Raw genomic sequence first — 15,218 nt, 5'->3', positions numbered from 1 at the left:
TCCCCTCCCACGCACCTAGCTTAATCCGTTGGTTTTTCATGCATCATTTGGAATGTGCTTAGATAGCTTTGGAATTGCCAGCGTTGCACACAGATACATGCATGTATTGCCTCGATCAACTCGCAAACAAACAACAGATTAGCACAAGAAGTTCTATATCATAGATAACTATGTGCATACAGTCGTTACATGTCTTCTATATTATTAAAAAAGACTGGAAACTTAAAACAAAACACTAAAGAAAACTTGAAGAAAAGAAAATTACAATATATAATAGCCCTAAAAAAAATGAAGTATGCACTAATATAAATTCCTTGAACCAGGTAGCTCTCAAACATATAAATTCATTACGTAGTACCATACTAGGTTTAAATGTAACAATTTAAAGAAGATGCCCCAATTCCATCTTCCCCAATCTTGCATTTCTTTTGAAGAACATTCACTGTGAAGAGAGCTCAGCATTTCTTCGGTCACCATTTTGCAGAGAATAATCAACTGAACACTTCGATCTGAAACTGGAAGGCTGAGATTTTAGTAATGGAAACATAGAATTGGCAAACCAATAAAAATAGCTTTTCTAAATTCACGAAAATAAGACGCATTCTGTTTTGAAGATGCTTACTATGATGATATAGTAACCTGTTCGCAAGAAAAGAGCACGACGTAGGGGAAAAAAATGATTCAGGGTCTAAATTATAAAAATGTTGTATTTCCTTATAAATATGTTCCTTCATATATACTTCTATGCTCTGAAACTACCTTTACCTTAAGAAATTAATGAACATGTCGAAAAGACATTTCTCTTACTATTATCTCTAATTTTTTCACTTGTTTGCTATGCACTTTCAAGTTTCTTCATCACAACAACAGCAAAACCCCATCTCGAATAGCTAGTGCCAACAAAAACAAAGACATCATGACACCTAATGCCAAGATAGTGGTAGAGAAAATAACAGAAAAAAGAGCGAAGCTTGTTAATGATTATCGCCAAAATATGCCATATTTGTATATGCACCAACACTCACCAATTTCAACTTCAAACACTTATCTCTCGAATGAATAATTGTGCAAGTAGAATTAGGCACCAAACAACAACTCATGAATCCCTAAAGCCGTATGCAGCAAAATGATACATGCATCTGCTAGTGGCAGGCCTGAGAGATAAAGGACCCACAGGCAGGCAGAAAATCTGATGGCAGTGACCATTTAAAAAGTACCATACCATTAAGCATCCTTCAGACTCTAGAAAAAATGTACATGAAATTATTTATTCGCTTTATATTCAGAGCAAGTCAGATTAGGAAAGATAATAAAAGGTAGAAAACATTGTACTCCATATTACTGAACAGAAAAGTGAATTAGCACATATGTCAGGTACTTTCACGATCCGGTCAGTGCATGATAATTTGATAAGATAAACATTCAATCTCTATGAACAATCATATAGTCAATGAACTTGAGAAAATCCTAGTTGGAATTCAGTTGAACAGAATTAGGGGCAAATCAAGAGGTAGAATTCAGTTGAACTGAATCAGGGGCAGACACCAAATTCTAGAGTATTAAATCCCAATCTACACTGGTTTATTTCAAGTACTCCTATGCTAGAATGAAAACAACCTATGAAACTATCACCAGATCGCCAAATGACAAGGTTCCAATCCATGAACTGTTATACTCCAGTTGAGGGTGAGAAGAGGGAGGCGAGGCCGATGACACGACAGAGAAGCGAGGCAGCGAGGGTGAACGACGAGCGTCTGTGGCTGTCGTTGCCGGACTGTTTTTTTTTCTCTCGAATACGCAAGAGATTGAATACGTAAGAGAGGTACACATCTTTGTATTAAGACGGAAGAGAATAACAAGCTTACAAAAGATTACACAACTTCCCAAGACTTCGGGGACTAAAGATGTCTTAGCAAGTTAATTGCAAGAAAGTAAACAACTAAAAGCGTAGATTCTGCACCGGCTAGAACACCGGCCCGTATCGCCGTAGAAAGCTGAGCAGCCCCGGTGTTGCACCATTGATCGGCCATCTCCCAGATTAGAGCCAGAACCAAATCGGACGAGGTGCGGCGATTGTTGAAAACAAGGTCATTACGAGACAACCAGGCTTACGAACGAATCCAAACCCTTGCGCAATTCTCTTGCCACCCGCACGCGGAGGCAGAGCCACCAATCAAGGAATGTGGAGTCCGCCGTAGGGGAATGAACTCCTAGGGTCCGCCACCAGACACCTCTTGCCACAACACAGCGCACAAACAGATGGTCTATCGTCTCGGGGAGCTGAGAACAATGCGAGCATGAGTCGTCCGATGGAATGGAAGGCATGGTCTATCGTTCCCGGGCTATGGTGAGGATGCTGATTTCCCCCATGGAATGAAAGGGATTGGGCCGGGAAAATCCAATCCACGGTCCTACCCAAATGCATCTGCAACACAGCCCATTCATAGTGGCTCTGAGTTGAGGAACCCCCAAATACAGGCAGGGGAGGGGAGTTGTGCAAAGGTCTTCCTTGAATTAACCAGATGCAAATCGCACAAAGTATGCGCGAAAGCAATGCAACGGCACGCATTCCGATCTACTGGTACGCGCACAATCACCTTACGAGCGCTGGGCCATCGCACGTAGATGCAGATGCAGATGCTACGAGGGCAAATGGGCGATGGAACCATACCTTGGACCACGGGAGTGCTCGCCCCGCCGCGGTCCTGCTCATCTCGCCACCGCCTCCTGCCTCGAGGAGAGCTTCCTTGCCGCCGGGGGTACTGAACCGAAGACGCGGCTAGTACACCATGCCAATCATATTTACTTCATCGTTTTCTTTCTAATTTCTCCCTTTATTCTTATTCTTTTATTTTTTTCTTATCTCTAATAACTTTTCTGTGAAAGGATTTATGAAAGAAAAGGAGAATCTCATCTAAAAAATGGTCTTGAAAATTCCTTCATGATAAAAACTATAAAAAAAAACAGTTAAACACTAAAGAGAACAAGAATCTTTTTATAAAGTAATTCTCGCCTACACTCCGTAAACAGATGTACAGAGTAGTAGGGCCGCTTTTATTTGAAGGCGAAACACTGATAGATCCGGCTCCCATATCAAAGAGAGCAAAGGTCCAGTAAGGACTAGCCAACTTCTTTTCAAGAGGACATATCATAAGTCAGTACAGATCAACTATTATCATAGAAAACAAGGGGCGATAAATTGGGTTGTGCGATACCCAGCAGAACAATGTCGAATCTAAATGATCGAATGCAACATCGAACACCTGCTATCCTCTTAATACACGGTCAACAAACAACGACCTCAACCGAGCAAGAATTCGGAGCCAAAGCTCATGCTATAGTTTCACATCCTTCAGTAGCCTTGCAGCCATAGCCCCACATCTTCTGGTTTCCCAACCATCCAAACTGCCGCTTGTAGCTTCTAATGAGCCAGAGCTAGATCCACTCCTCACTTCAGGATCTTCGTCTTCCCCACGATTGGAGACGTCCTCCTCCTCTTCGTTTCCATTATCGCTCACCCCAGCTTCAGCGATCAATGGTGTTTTGGGGTCCATCATGTAGAGATGTATGCTAGGATGTTGGTATTTTGAATCCATCTGTCTCAAATTCACATGATAAGCATCTATACAACTAATGAAAACATGAATACAAAATAAGGGTAATCTGACCACTGATCTCGGAGATCTGTACCTTTGACTTAGAGACAGTTTTCACAATGAAATTGCTTTTCCACATTTCCATCATCTTTTCATGGACTGTGGTAGAACGGATCTCATATCCTATCTGGATAGCAAGCAACAACTCAGTAATTCTCAAACAACTGTTGTATAAATAGATCTATCGTAAGGAGGGAAAGCAACTACCAATATTTTTGTTCTAGGACCAGATAATGCAGTAATTGTCTCCATCAGAGGTTGCAGAAGATGTTCTGAATAAACCTTGAACACGTGCAAATGAAGGATCAATAAGTCACTACGTCATCATTGAATCATTAATCTTGCTATAATCAACTATAGGATACTCTACTAAACATCTGTTTCTTGCATTTAAATTTCAAGCCGCTATGCATGCCTCTAATTTATAGAATCTTCAAAATATAACAGCTTGTTGTTTCTGCATTTCTGTAATTTAACAAAGATGACAAGATTACAATTCAATTTGGAGGAAGATAACATTTGAGAGCAAGGTTATGTGTGTATTTTTAACTCCCACCAAACTATGTTTCAAAGAATAACTGAAATGGCATGACAAATGAATGCTTGCATGATCAGAAAGTGAGATCGATTATTTAATAGCAAAAGTTCAGAAAATTCAAGATCCTGCATAAGTAAACTTACAACATCAGTTCCAATGATGTAATCAAATGGAGGCTCAACAGCCCTGATATGTTCTTTGTTGCCCCAGTCCAATTCTGCAACAGTAATTGAGCCGAGAGAACCTGTTTGCCACCGTGTCTTTGTCAGAACGAAAGAAAAATGAATGCTATACTTAAAGGTTAGACAAATGATAGGCGCTAAATTATTTAACATAATGCCTATGCATTTACAGTGACCATTGAAATAATCAAATCTTCGCTATTTCCAAAACTACAACACATATGACTATGCCCAAATCTATAACACAGTAGTTGGTTCTCTTAACAAAACCTGAGTCAGAGTTTGACTGCAAAATCCACGATTTATTGCGTTCAACATTCCTCATGAGCAGCGGGAGCACCTCGACTTGGTCAGTTGTAACAACATCACAACCCAGCAATGCCATTCCTAAAGGAGAAGCACATAATCTTATAAGAGAGAACCACTAGGATCTCGATATATCTCTGATAGACAAATTGAACTTACCAAACCCAGCTAGACCACAGCCAGCTCCTAATTCAATCACCTTTTTTCCTTTCAGCTTGGATGGGCAAAACCTACCTTTTCTGCTATTCTTTTCCTGTAAAAACGGGAAGACAGAACGTAAAATGTTAAGCACGATGATCGTAATAAGATTTAGTAGAGATTTTCCTGAAAATGAAAACACTGAGTCACCAACCCCAGGATATCAAGTTTTGATTTTTGAAGGTGGAAAGATTTTATGTGTACTTGATGTGCATTCCCATAGTATTTTTTTTCACATGATGATTTTTATACTTGATGTGCATTTCCATAGTATTCTATTTTTTCACATGATGATTTTTATCCACTTCAACTAGTAAAGGAGAGCCTTTTTTTTTTGCGAAACGGTAAAGGAGACCCTAGAAATCCAAGGCATTACCAAGAACTTGACGAACACCATTGATGCATCCCAGACTGTGGTACCAAGGTGTTTCGAGTTGGGATCCTGATACAACGAGATACAGTGAACGAGAGAAAAGGAAATTCAGATTGCCATTCAGTACCACCACTACAGCTTAAATAGAAGATGCATTTGATAAACCTTCTGATGCAAATCCCAGTACAGAAGGTAAGCGATACACAGGTGCTTCTCTCACCTGAGAAATATGCAGCCGGTGGCCCATCACTTCCAGCGAAATGGCCGACGTGCTCGGCGAATTCAACCTTTAACCGTAAGACACCATACACGAAATGAAAATATAGAAGAAAAAAATTTCACGTAACAATCATCATGCGTGCCAATATCAGACGAGATTGGGCTACCAGAATCACCACGTGATTAGCTCTTTGTTTACCCTAAAAAATACCTCTTTTCGCTAACTCGCTCGGCTAAAGCTACTGTTAGATGGCAAAGGAGGAGGAGGAGAGGAGACGGTGAAAGAGGAATCGATGTCAGGGCGTGTATCATGCTTACCTTTCGTGGTCCATGGCCTCCGGCGAACCGCCCCGGCGGCGTCGAGGGTGCGACGGCGAGGGTTCCGGAAGGACAGCAGTCGGCGGTGGTGTTGGGTCGCCGAGCCCATCTTTTGTTGTGTTCGGTGGGCGCCCATTTCCGCTGGCCCAACATAATACGTATTTCCAATTTACGCTTTCGTTACGCGGGAAGGCCCCGGCGTTGTCTCCTACCTCAACACCGCGAGGCCTCCGCTCCCGCCATGGGCCGCCGCACCCTAGCCGCCGCGCCGGGCGGCTTCCTGCACCTCTCCCTCCTCGCATCCCTCCGCCGCCGCCCCTCGCTCCAGGCCCACGCGCAGCTCCTCCTCCTCGGCCTCCCGCTCCCCGCCGCCGCCGCCTCCCGCCTCCTCCGCCCGCACCTCCGCGCCGGCCACCCGCTCGCCTCGCTCCGCCTCTTCCTCCGCATTCTCCGCGACCATGAGCCCTCGCTCTCCAGCACCGCCTCCGAGGAACCCGTCCCGAACTCCTACTCTCTCTCCGCCGCTCTCGCCGCCTGCTCCCGCCACGCGTCCCCTTCCCCCGGCTTCTCCATCCACGCCTTCCTCCTCAAGTCGGGCTTCGCCTCCAACCTCTTCGCCGCCAACTCGCTCCTGCACTTTTACGCCTCCTTCGGTCTCCACTCCCTCGCACGCAAGCTGTTCGATGAAATGCTGGAGAGGGACTTCGTTTCGTTCAACACTCTGATCGGTTCGTATGTGCAGTCCGGATGTATTGACGGCGCGCTGGGAATGTTCAGAAATATGGTGGAGCTAGGGTTTCGGTGGGACGGGTGGACTGTCACAGGGTTGCTGGCCGCGTGCGCTGGATTGGGGGATTTGAGGGTGGCAAAAGCAGCGCATGGGGTTGCCAGGAGGGCGCTGAAGCTGGAACTGTTCAATTCGGGAGAGGTGGTAATTGTGTTGGTGGACATGTATGTGAAGTGCGGGGCAGTGCGGCTTGCTAGGCGGGTGTTTGATTTGTCCGGGGAGAAGGCAAGGAATGTGAGGGTGTGGACTGCAATGATGTCAGGGCATGCGAAGGCTGGGGAGATTGACATGGCCCGGAGGTTATTTGATGAGATGCACAACAGGGATTTGGTTGCATGGACGGTTCTGGTTGGAGGATTTGTGCAGGCAGGTAGATACAGCGAGGCACTTGGGTTATTCGAGGAGATGGAAGCGGCAGGGCTTGAGGCAGATGAGGTGACAGTTGTCACAATACTTTCAGCGTGTGCCCATCATGGTAGGATTGATCTGGCAAAGAGGCTTCATCGTCTTGTGGATCAGAAGGGGTTGATTAGCAGAAATGCAAGACTTGCCACCAGTTTCGTGCACATGTATGCAAAGCATGGGTGCATACAGACAGCTATCGATGTGTTTCATGGAGTTGGTGATGCATTAAAGACCGTGGAATTGTTTAATGCTATGATAAATGGATTTGCGCACCATGGTTTTGGCGACGATGCTATTTCACTATTCCATGAAATGGGATCACTTGGGCTCCATCCTGACGAGATCACGTTTGTGGGTGTCTTGTGCGCATGCAGTCACAGTGGCTTGGTCCAGCAAGGGTTTCAGATGTTCAATTCAATGGCGGACAAGTACGGTGTCAAACCGGATATCAAGCATTACGCTTGCATGGCTGATCTCCTTGGAAGAGTTGGACGGCTTGACGATGCTTACAGTTTTATCCAAAATATGCCTTTCAAAGCAAATTGTGTGGTCTGGTCATCTCTTCTGAGAGCATGCAGGATCCATAGGAATGACAAGATTGGAAAGCTTGCAGAGAAGCACCTTGGTAGGTTCAATATTACCTACAATCCTGAAAAGCTTACCTTGCCCGACTTATTTTCTGATGAGAAGAGAAAAGGGCCAGCTGCAAGGGTGAGAAAGGCTATAATGCACAAATCTGAGCACAGGCATACTCAGCTTGCAGAGAAGCAACTTCTAGAGTATGATGTTACCCGCAAGCTTGAAAAGCTTACCTTGTCTGACTTATTTTCTGATGAGAAGAGAAAAGAGCCAGCTGCAAGGGTGAGAAAGACTATAAAGCACAAATCTGAGCACGAGCATACTCAGCTTGCAGAGAAGCAACTTCTAGAGTTTGGTACTAACTGCAAGCCTGAAAAACTTACCTTGTCTGACTTATTTTCTTAACAGAAAATAAAAGAGCAATCTGCAAGGGTAAGAAAGGCTATATAGCACAAATCTGAGCACAGGCATACTCACTAAGAGTGGTGTGGAATGGTAATGTTTATTATCTTGCAATTACTGATACTTCCCACCTGAGGCAACACGGATTGATTTGATGCCTGAAGACATGTCATGGTATTTGAGCTTTTTCAGGATACTGACATGAGTAGGAAGAAGACTGCTCAGCACAAATGAGACGGTTGATCAAGCATTTGGATTGATAAATTCAGTTCCTGGAACCCCCAACTGAAATTGGTTCGAACATTTGTATCTGTGGTGATTGCCCATTCTTCATCCAAGTGTTTCTTGAAGATTTACAACAGGGATATTAGTTTGAATGATGTGTAGTATGAAACAGAGGATCGTGCCCTTGCAAGGAGCCAGGGACTATTGATGATACATTTGTAAATCTTGTGAACAAACTCTGCCAGTCAACTTATCAAATGGTAGGCTAAGCTCTGTTTTCCTCGTGCATCTGCTAGCCAAGTTTGTGTTCGGTTCAGCAAAAGGACTGCAACTAGTCAGGTACATGTGCTGACTGATGTTACAACTTCTGAAATGATGCATGCACAACTTAAAAGATCGTGGGGAATTTTAAGGAGATATGTTCTTTCAGAGCTTTTCTATCCTTACTCCCGTCCCATTCCCCCAAAACCTGTGGGAACCGTGCGCCTAGCAAACTCAGAGTTTTATCTTTTTGGGGTCAAAGTGTCAAGTTTGAAGATTAAATAAGCCATGTTATAAATTGGTAAAGGTTCAGCAGTGTACTTTCTCTGGAGTACCAAAGATAGTAGGAACGTCCATGCTGAAGCTATGTATTTATGCCCAGAGCTTTAAGGCGGTGTTCCCTCAGTTAAGAGGCATACATGCTCTCAAAATTTAAGTTGAGTTTTAGTAGTTATGAGATCAGATGTCGAGATGTTGGAGATTGAAATTTTTGCTTTTCCTTCATAGAGACCTGTCCCAGGTGAGCAAATAGATAACCACAGCTTATTATTTAATGATACTGACAGCTAACCTAAGTCCTAACTCCTGTCAGAAACTCAGAATAATATTGGAATACTATGAAGTCAGTGTGCTGTTAAACTGCAATAAGAAAAATTGGAGCAGAAAGAAGCTTACAGTTGCTAGTTGCAATGGCTAACTCCTCTCTTTTCTTTATGGATTAGTTGTCACTTTGCTTTGTTTTCAATATACATACAGCTTTTTTTGTATTGCTGATTATCTAATGTCAGAACTATAGTCACCAGAAATCTAGGTCGAGAAACGGGGTCACGGGACGTGGACCGACACCTGTCAAAAGTGTGGTACGAAAGGGTGTAATTTTGGAGGACGACAATTCGCAATGCGGTACATGACCCAAGGATTCATTGTTGACGTATCTTTTTTTTTGTGCATGAATACAATATTGTATAAAGCTACGTGCTATCAACTTCATGTACATTGTTTTAAATTAACTACTGGGCAATCTTGGCAATATATCCATATGTTTTCCTCTTCGTCATGGAATAATGTATTGTGGCTTATGACTTAGGAGATCTTATGACATCATGCAAAAGCAAAACAAATATATCAAAGTATCAAACCAAAATAATTCAGTTCACAGCTCACACAGTACATGACTGACCTGCACCCAATAGACATCGATTAACTAAAAAACATAGAAACACCTCAAAATTCATAAATTCATATTGCAAAGTTTAAGTAGACATACCGATCAATTTTTTTTTGGCTATTTTCTTCCTTGATGATGACCCTACAACTCGTGATTTGTCTTGCTCGGTTGTTGGAGGATCATCCATGGGATCATCCTCCAAGTGCTTCCATGCAAGCACTCGAGCTTCAAGCTTGATTCCTCCAAAGAAGTATTATATGGATCTGCTTCCCACTTGCAGTGAGGGCCTTCTTTGTAGGACTCTGAAAATCTTGATTGAAGCCAAATGTTGGAATGGATGTAAACCAGTTTATCCGTTGTCTTTGAATTTAGCCGATTTCTCTTGACATTATGGATGTACGAATATGTACTCCAATTTCTCTCAGCCGGTGAACTACTAATTGGCTGAGATAGAACCTTCTATGCGACCTCCACTAAATTCAGGGTCTCAGAGCAGTAGTTGGACCACCATTCGATGGCATCCATTGTGACTGCATCAGTTTTAACGGCCGGCAATGAAAACATTCCTTTCTTCATGTGGAAAGTAGCAAATTGTTCACTCAATATCTTTCGCTCATCTTCATCTTCTGCTATTTTTTCAAAGGCTTGTAACACTCCTTGTCATGGCCTCAATGTCTTTATTTGGTGCATTTCTTGGAATGCCTCCAGGAGCAGGTGTTGCGAGATAGTCTTGGTCATAAAACTTGGGGCATGGTGCAAAAGCTCGACAGTGGAGTGGCACATTCATTTTCTCCCACCGATTAAGAATGATGTTATTAACCATAGGAAAATCCTGCTTGTGTGGATTGTCTTGCTTAGTAATAACATCTTTTATCTCTGCCAGCATGCTATCCATCCTTTCATACACTTGATCCATCTTTGGGCCTTCTCCATCACTATATTTTACTAGAAGGAACAAGGTGTTTTGTGAGAGAAAGTATGTGTTCAACCTCCGTCCAAAACTCTTCAATGTTGATTGTGTCAACATCCAATCTTTCCACTGCTTTGTAAGAACCGTGGTAGCAAGTGCTTCACGGCAGTCATTCAACCTCTTCAGTAGGATGTAGTGCGAAGTGAATCGCGTCTTCGCCACCCTGAATAGGTCTAGTTTTGAATTTGCTCTGAACATAAATAAACAATGTGCTTGATTCAAAATAAATTTTACTACAGCTTTACCTGTCTTTTACGTGTTATTCATCCGGGGAAGCGCATTTAATATAGTTTTAATGAGTTTGATCTACTCCGTTAAGTTGAGCGTTGTTTTCCGTCTTATTTGTAAAGAGAAAAACATTGAAATTTAAAATAAAAAACATGATACTCGTACAAGATGTAATATAGTTTTAATGAGTTTGATCTACTCTGTTAAGTTGAGCGTTGTTTTCCGTCTTATTTGTAAAGAGAAAAACATTGAAATTAAAAATAAAAACATGATACTCGTAACCTATTTAGCTCATCCACTGCGAGACCTCCCGCGCGCAATCGACTTATTTGTTCACATTCTAATCCCAACCTGATTCGACACAATCCAGGTATGGTGGTTAATCATCCCTCGCAATGCGATCCAAATTTGATATTTCGGATTTGGAGATTGGACTTTTCCCCATTTGTTACCGAAGTCAGCTCATACATTTATGAATTGGGTTTTGCCCTCCTTCTGAATTATCATAGATTTAGGGTATTAGGTTAAGGGTTTTTAGGTCTTAGGTTTAGAGATTTTCGGTTAAGGGCTTATGGTTTATGATTTTTAGGCTTTAGTGCTTAGTTTTAGCGTTTTTAGGTGTATGATTTTTATGGTTTAAGGCTTAGGGGTTAGAGTTTAGTAAACCATAATAATTACTATTTTAAGCACCCTTTTAGCTGATGTATCATTAATCAACCAAAAAAATTCTCACTCATTTGAGTATAAATATTGAATTCATGGATTTTTTTGGATTTATTGACCCGTGAATATTATTATTGGTTCCCATTTTCAATATACATATGAATTTATGATGGAATTTTTTACTATATAAAAAATTGTTATGCTGATTGAACTTTAAATGATGTGTACAATAATTACATATTTTCAGAATGAAGAAACTTGATGCACTGCCAACGCGCATCACAAATGTGGTGATTTGCAAGAGCCAGGAATATTTTGAGTTGCCGGTAGACACATCAGCCGGCACCACCCCGACCGAGCCATCTGATGAGGACATAACCCAACATGATTCAACTATGTCTACGTATGGTGGTTAATCACCCCTCACAATGCGACTAGTATAAATTTATCCGCTGTTAAACTCTAGTGGTATTGTTCTCGCACTACTTTTGTACTTATTCCTTCATTTTTTTACCATTAAATTGATTGCTGTCCAAAAGAAAATTGCATTGGCCATGCATGTTGTGGCGTTACACTGGAATACTGAATGAATTAGTTAGATAAGCTGCCAATGACTCTCGTTTGTTTAATCAATGTTCTGCTCAAAGGACATATCCAGGTTGCAAAACGGCCTACACCTTCACAATTTGTCTGTAAGAGAAGTAGGAGGCTAGTAGGCCACCTGCTATTGCATCCATCTCCAATCCACGATGAGAGTTTTGCAACTGAATCAATCTTTCAGGCGCCTTCTGACTCGTTTGCTCCGGAGGCTCAGGAAACCTCAAGTGGATTGCAAAACGGCCTCGGCACCTTCACTGTAACCCCAATCGCGCCGCCATTGCCGGAGGAGTGGAGCTAGACGGTGCCTTGAGCTCAGAACGATGCCTGGTATCGCTAGCCAGAGCCTCGTAGCACGCTCGGTATGTGGGCTGCATCTGACATCACCGGGACGCTGGCGATGTACGAGCTCTGAACAGGCAGCATTGCCTGCATGGGACAGGGCGAGGCAGCGAACGCAGACGATCTATGAGTGCAGCACGTTCCTCAATCAGTTGGCTGTAGGTAACTATCCTAAGGCTTTATTCTTTGGCACTGTAGAACCGTCCCAGCTCCATGGTTTGGCGATATGGTAGTTCATGGTTAGCATGAACAAACACAGTTGCTCCGTGCTCCACGATTTGATAAATTGTTGGAGGAAACAAATGCAAGTTGAAACAAACAACTGAATTTTACAATCTAAAAGTGAGATCGTAACAATCCAACAACCAGTCTTCTGTCAGTTTTTACAGATTATACAATTCAATTTTTTAAGATGTGAGACGGTTCTCTTTTGCTTCGTTGCAGCATTGTTACTTACTAGTATTTGTTAATGCGCGAGGTTTAGATATAAAAGATTGGACCAACATGCATTGGATTGACATGATGTGCCCAGTGGGCGCTAGAAAACGAGTGGCGCCAAGTGCATGGAAGCAGCCGAGTCTTCTTGTCTAGCGCGTCAACCACGCAAAGGATGGCGTTGACTGACCAAGACTTCCAACGCGGCCGCTGCATGCGCGAATCTTCAGATTCTAGCTTCAGCTCCGCCTCCGCTCTATAAAATCACCTGCGACTGCGAGACATCACCACATCACTCACTGTCTCGCTTCCTTCCACTCGGTCGGTCAAGTAGCTGTAGCTCTGCTCACTCCGCTACTAGCTAGTGTCGCCACTGCCCACCACCGACCAATCGGGATGGGGAAGAAGAGCGGCCGCAACGGCAGGGACAAGGAGGAGGAGGGCGCCAAGGCGAGGGCATTCGTGCTCAAGGTGGCCATGCATTGCCACTGCAACGGCTGCATCGACAAGATCCGCGGCGCCGTCAAGGGCCTCGCCCTCCTCCCTGGTACGTACGTCATTAGGATCCTCCTGATTCGTAATCTATCTAGTATCTTACAGCAGCCAGGGATGATGCTTAATGGAGTTTGGCTCTTGATGTTTAGGCATTGAGGCGGTGGACCAGTCGGCGTTGGAGAGCAAGGGCGAGGTGAAGCTGGTGGCCAAGGCCGACCCCGAGAAGCTCCGCCAGCGCCTGCGCAAGGCCACCCGCAAGCACGTTGACCTCATCCTGCCCAAGGAGACCAAGACCGACAAGGCGGACAAGGACGCCGCAGCAGCCGCGGCGCAGGCGCTGCTCCCCAACAGCCTGCAGGCGCAGTACGGCGGGCAGGGCGCGTGGGCGAACCAGCTGCTGCCCGGCGCCGGCGGCTGGAACACTCGCCTGGGCTACGGGTACGGGACCGCGGGGGCGGCGCAGGCGTACCCGTGGGCCGCGCAGCAGCCGGACCCCTACTCCGCGGCTTACACTGCTGCTGGTGGTGCTTGGGGCGCGTACGCGTACCCACCAGTTCATGGCCATGGCGGCGCATGGCACGCCCATGGCTACTGATCGTCGGTGCTGACCGCGTGCAACTGAGCCAGAGATGATTCCACTAGTTCACCACTTGTCTGCTCTTAGTGGGGTTAATCTAGTTGTTCTAGTACTGAGCATGTCGGTGCTTCTAGTTAATGTTTTTGTGCTCCGTAACGTAAGACTGGAACAGTAGTCTGGTACTGCTTGTGTTTTTGTCTGCTGCTCTGTGATATTCTGCACCTCACCGGTGAAGAGTAACTAGTATAGTAGTATACTAGTATGTCGCAACATGTAAGAAACTTTTACTTTAATCTCCCCTGTTCTTCACTTGACAGCAATCTTGAACTAGATTGATCTGTTGATGTGCGAGGAAAATTACTGCTGCATTTCCTGACGAGCAAGATACGCAGTTGTAGTAGGTGACACGGGTGCAGACGGCGAGCAAATCGCGACCCATCCGGCCGGCTACTGAATTTCATTGCTGCCTTGCCTTTGCGGTGCTTGTGCTTGCTACTCTGTTCTGTTAATATTAATTAACGTGTGTTCATCGAGTATCGACGAGCTCACAAACAGGCCCTGGTTGCGAAACGATTCCCTCCCCCGGCACTGGCCGGCCGGGCCATTCAAAGTATACTCGTACCTCCTCCTGCTGCTGCTGCTGCTGGGTTGCAGAAGGTGAAACAGTAGTGCCAGCCGGCCAGGACGATGCAAAGCAAGCTTCGGTCTGCTTTGCTTTTGCTTTTCCTTCAGTTGTCCGCCAGTTTGCCTCTGCCCTCTTGTTTTCTTCCGAGGACAGGCTGCAGCAGAGCGCGGTGCCAGCGGCGAGACAGCCCGTCCGGCACTGTGCTCCTCCTATGCAGCAGCAACCACCCTCCGTGTTGCGTGCACCACAGCTCGGTCCCTGTGCAGCTCTGCCTCTGCTGCCTGCAATTGACCGGTCTTTTCTTCTCAATCTCAACTCCGCAGCAGCAAGGCGATCTTTTGTTATCAGTACGCATCGGATCTGCTAATTGATATCGCCAAGACGCCCGCAGTAAGATTATCCAATCCGGCGACGAGACATAAGCGGCGGCTAATACTCTTTTAGAGCACCAGGTCAGACACACTACGTACTCACTCTTGCCCACACACCTAGTGGTTTTTTAGCACACAATTAAATAAGAGTAGGTGGGAGGTATAAACTTAATACACGAACAAAATTTTATAAGACTCTCGCGTGAAAGATCAGATTTGATCCACGTCGTTTCTTTTTTATTTAACGGCTGACATATATAAAAAAAAAGAGAGCAGAGAATAAGTGTCGCTTGAGCAA

The 15,218-nt window shown here is 44.4% G+C and overlaps 3 protein-coding genes across 4 annotated transcripts; 2 read left to right on the top strand and 1 right to left on the bottom strand.

Annotated features, from left to right (window-relative positions):
- Window positions 1-3,080: 3,080 nt before the first annotated feature.
- Window positions 3,081-5,921, bottom strand: LOC133920915 (uncharacterized). Its single transcript, XM_062365554.1, has 9 exons — window positions 5,791-5,921; window positions 5,474-5,540; window positions 5,257-5,322; window positions 4,842-4,935; window positions 4,647-4,763; window positions 4,338-4,438; window positions 3,864-3,938; window positions 3,691-3,783; window positions 3,081-3,596 (listed from the first exon to the last, which is right to left on the bottom strand). The coding sequence occupies exons 1-9, from the start codon at window positions 5,802-5,804 to the stop codon at window positions 3,336-3,338; spliced, it is 888 nt and encodes a 295-aa protein (XP_062221538.1). The 5' UTR covers window positions 5,805-5,921; the 3' UTR covers window positions 3,081-3,335.
- Window positions 5,922-5,930: 9 nt separating this feature from the next.
- Window positions 5,931-11,874, top strand: LOC133920913 (pentatricopeptide repeat-containing protein At1g31430-like). Of its 2 annotated transcripts, none has more exons than XM_062365552.1 (3): window positions 5,931-8,527; window positions 9,246-9,352; window positions 11,726-11,874. In XM_062365552.1, the coding sequence occupies exon 1, from the start codon at window positions 6,032-6,034 to the stop codon at window positions 7,964-7,966; it is 1,935 nt and encodes a 644-aa protein (XP_062221536.1). In that variant the 5' UTR covers window positions 5,931-6,031; the 3' UTR covers window positions 7,967-8,527; window positions 9,246-9,352; window positions 11,726-11,874. The 2 variants fall into 2 exon arrangements, with proteins under 2 accessions (XP_062221536.1, XP_062221537.1); XM_062365553.1 differs by having other exon boundaries at window positions 5,931-8,969.
- Window positions 11,875-12,907: 1,033 nt separating this feature from the next.
- LOC133920912 (uncharacterized) lies at window positions 12,908-14,220 on the top strand. The gene is made up of 2 exons (XM_062365551.1): window positions 12,908-13,399; window positions 13,497-14,220. Exons 1-2 carry the CDS (start codon window positions 13,249-13,251, stop codon window positions 13,940-13,942), a joined length of 597 nt encoding a protein of 198 aa, XP_062221535.1. The 5' UTR covers window positions 12,908-13,248; the 3' UTR covers window positions 13,943-14,220.
- Window positions 14,221-15,218: the final 998 nt, after the last annotated feature.

The sequence above is a fragment of the Phragmites australis genome, chromosome 6 (assembly GCF_958298935.1).
Source record: "Phragmites australis chromosome 6, lpPhrAust1.1, whole genome shotgun sequence".
Lineage (NCBI taxonomy): Eukaryota > Viridiplantae > Streptophyta > Magnoliopsida > Poales > Poaceae > Phragmites > Phragmites australis.
This window is presented reverse-complemented; position numbering and strand designations above follow the sequence as displayed.

Excerpts from the sequence above, each read along its gene's own strand:
- LOC133920915 (XM_062365554.1), bottom strand. Across the intron at positions 5,323-5,473 it reads ACCGGCTGCATATTTCTCAG|GATCCCAACTCGAAACACCT; the intron begins GTGAGAGAAGCA and ends TCGTTGTATCAG. Across the intron at positions 3,939-4,337 it reads ACATCATTGGAACTGATGTT|GTTTATTCAGAACATCTTCT; the intron begins GTAAGTTTACTT and ends CACGTGTTCAAG.
- LOC133920913 (XM_062365552.1), top strand. The coding sequence starts at position 6,032 with ATGGGCCGCCGCACCCTAGCCGCCGCGCCGGGCGGCTTCCTGCACCTC.
- LOC133920912 (XM_062365551.1), top strand. The coding sequence starts at position 13,249 with ATGGGGAAGAAGAGCGGCCGCAACGGCAGGGACAAGGAGGAGGAGGGC. Across the intron at positions 13,400-13,496 it reads GGGCCTCGCCCTCCTCCCTG|GCATTGAGGCGGTGGACCAG; the intron begins GTACGTACGTCA and ends CTTGATGTTTAG.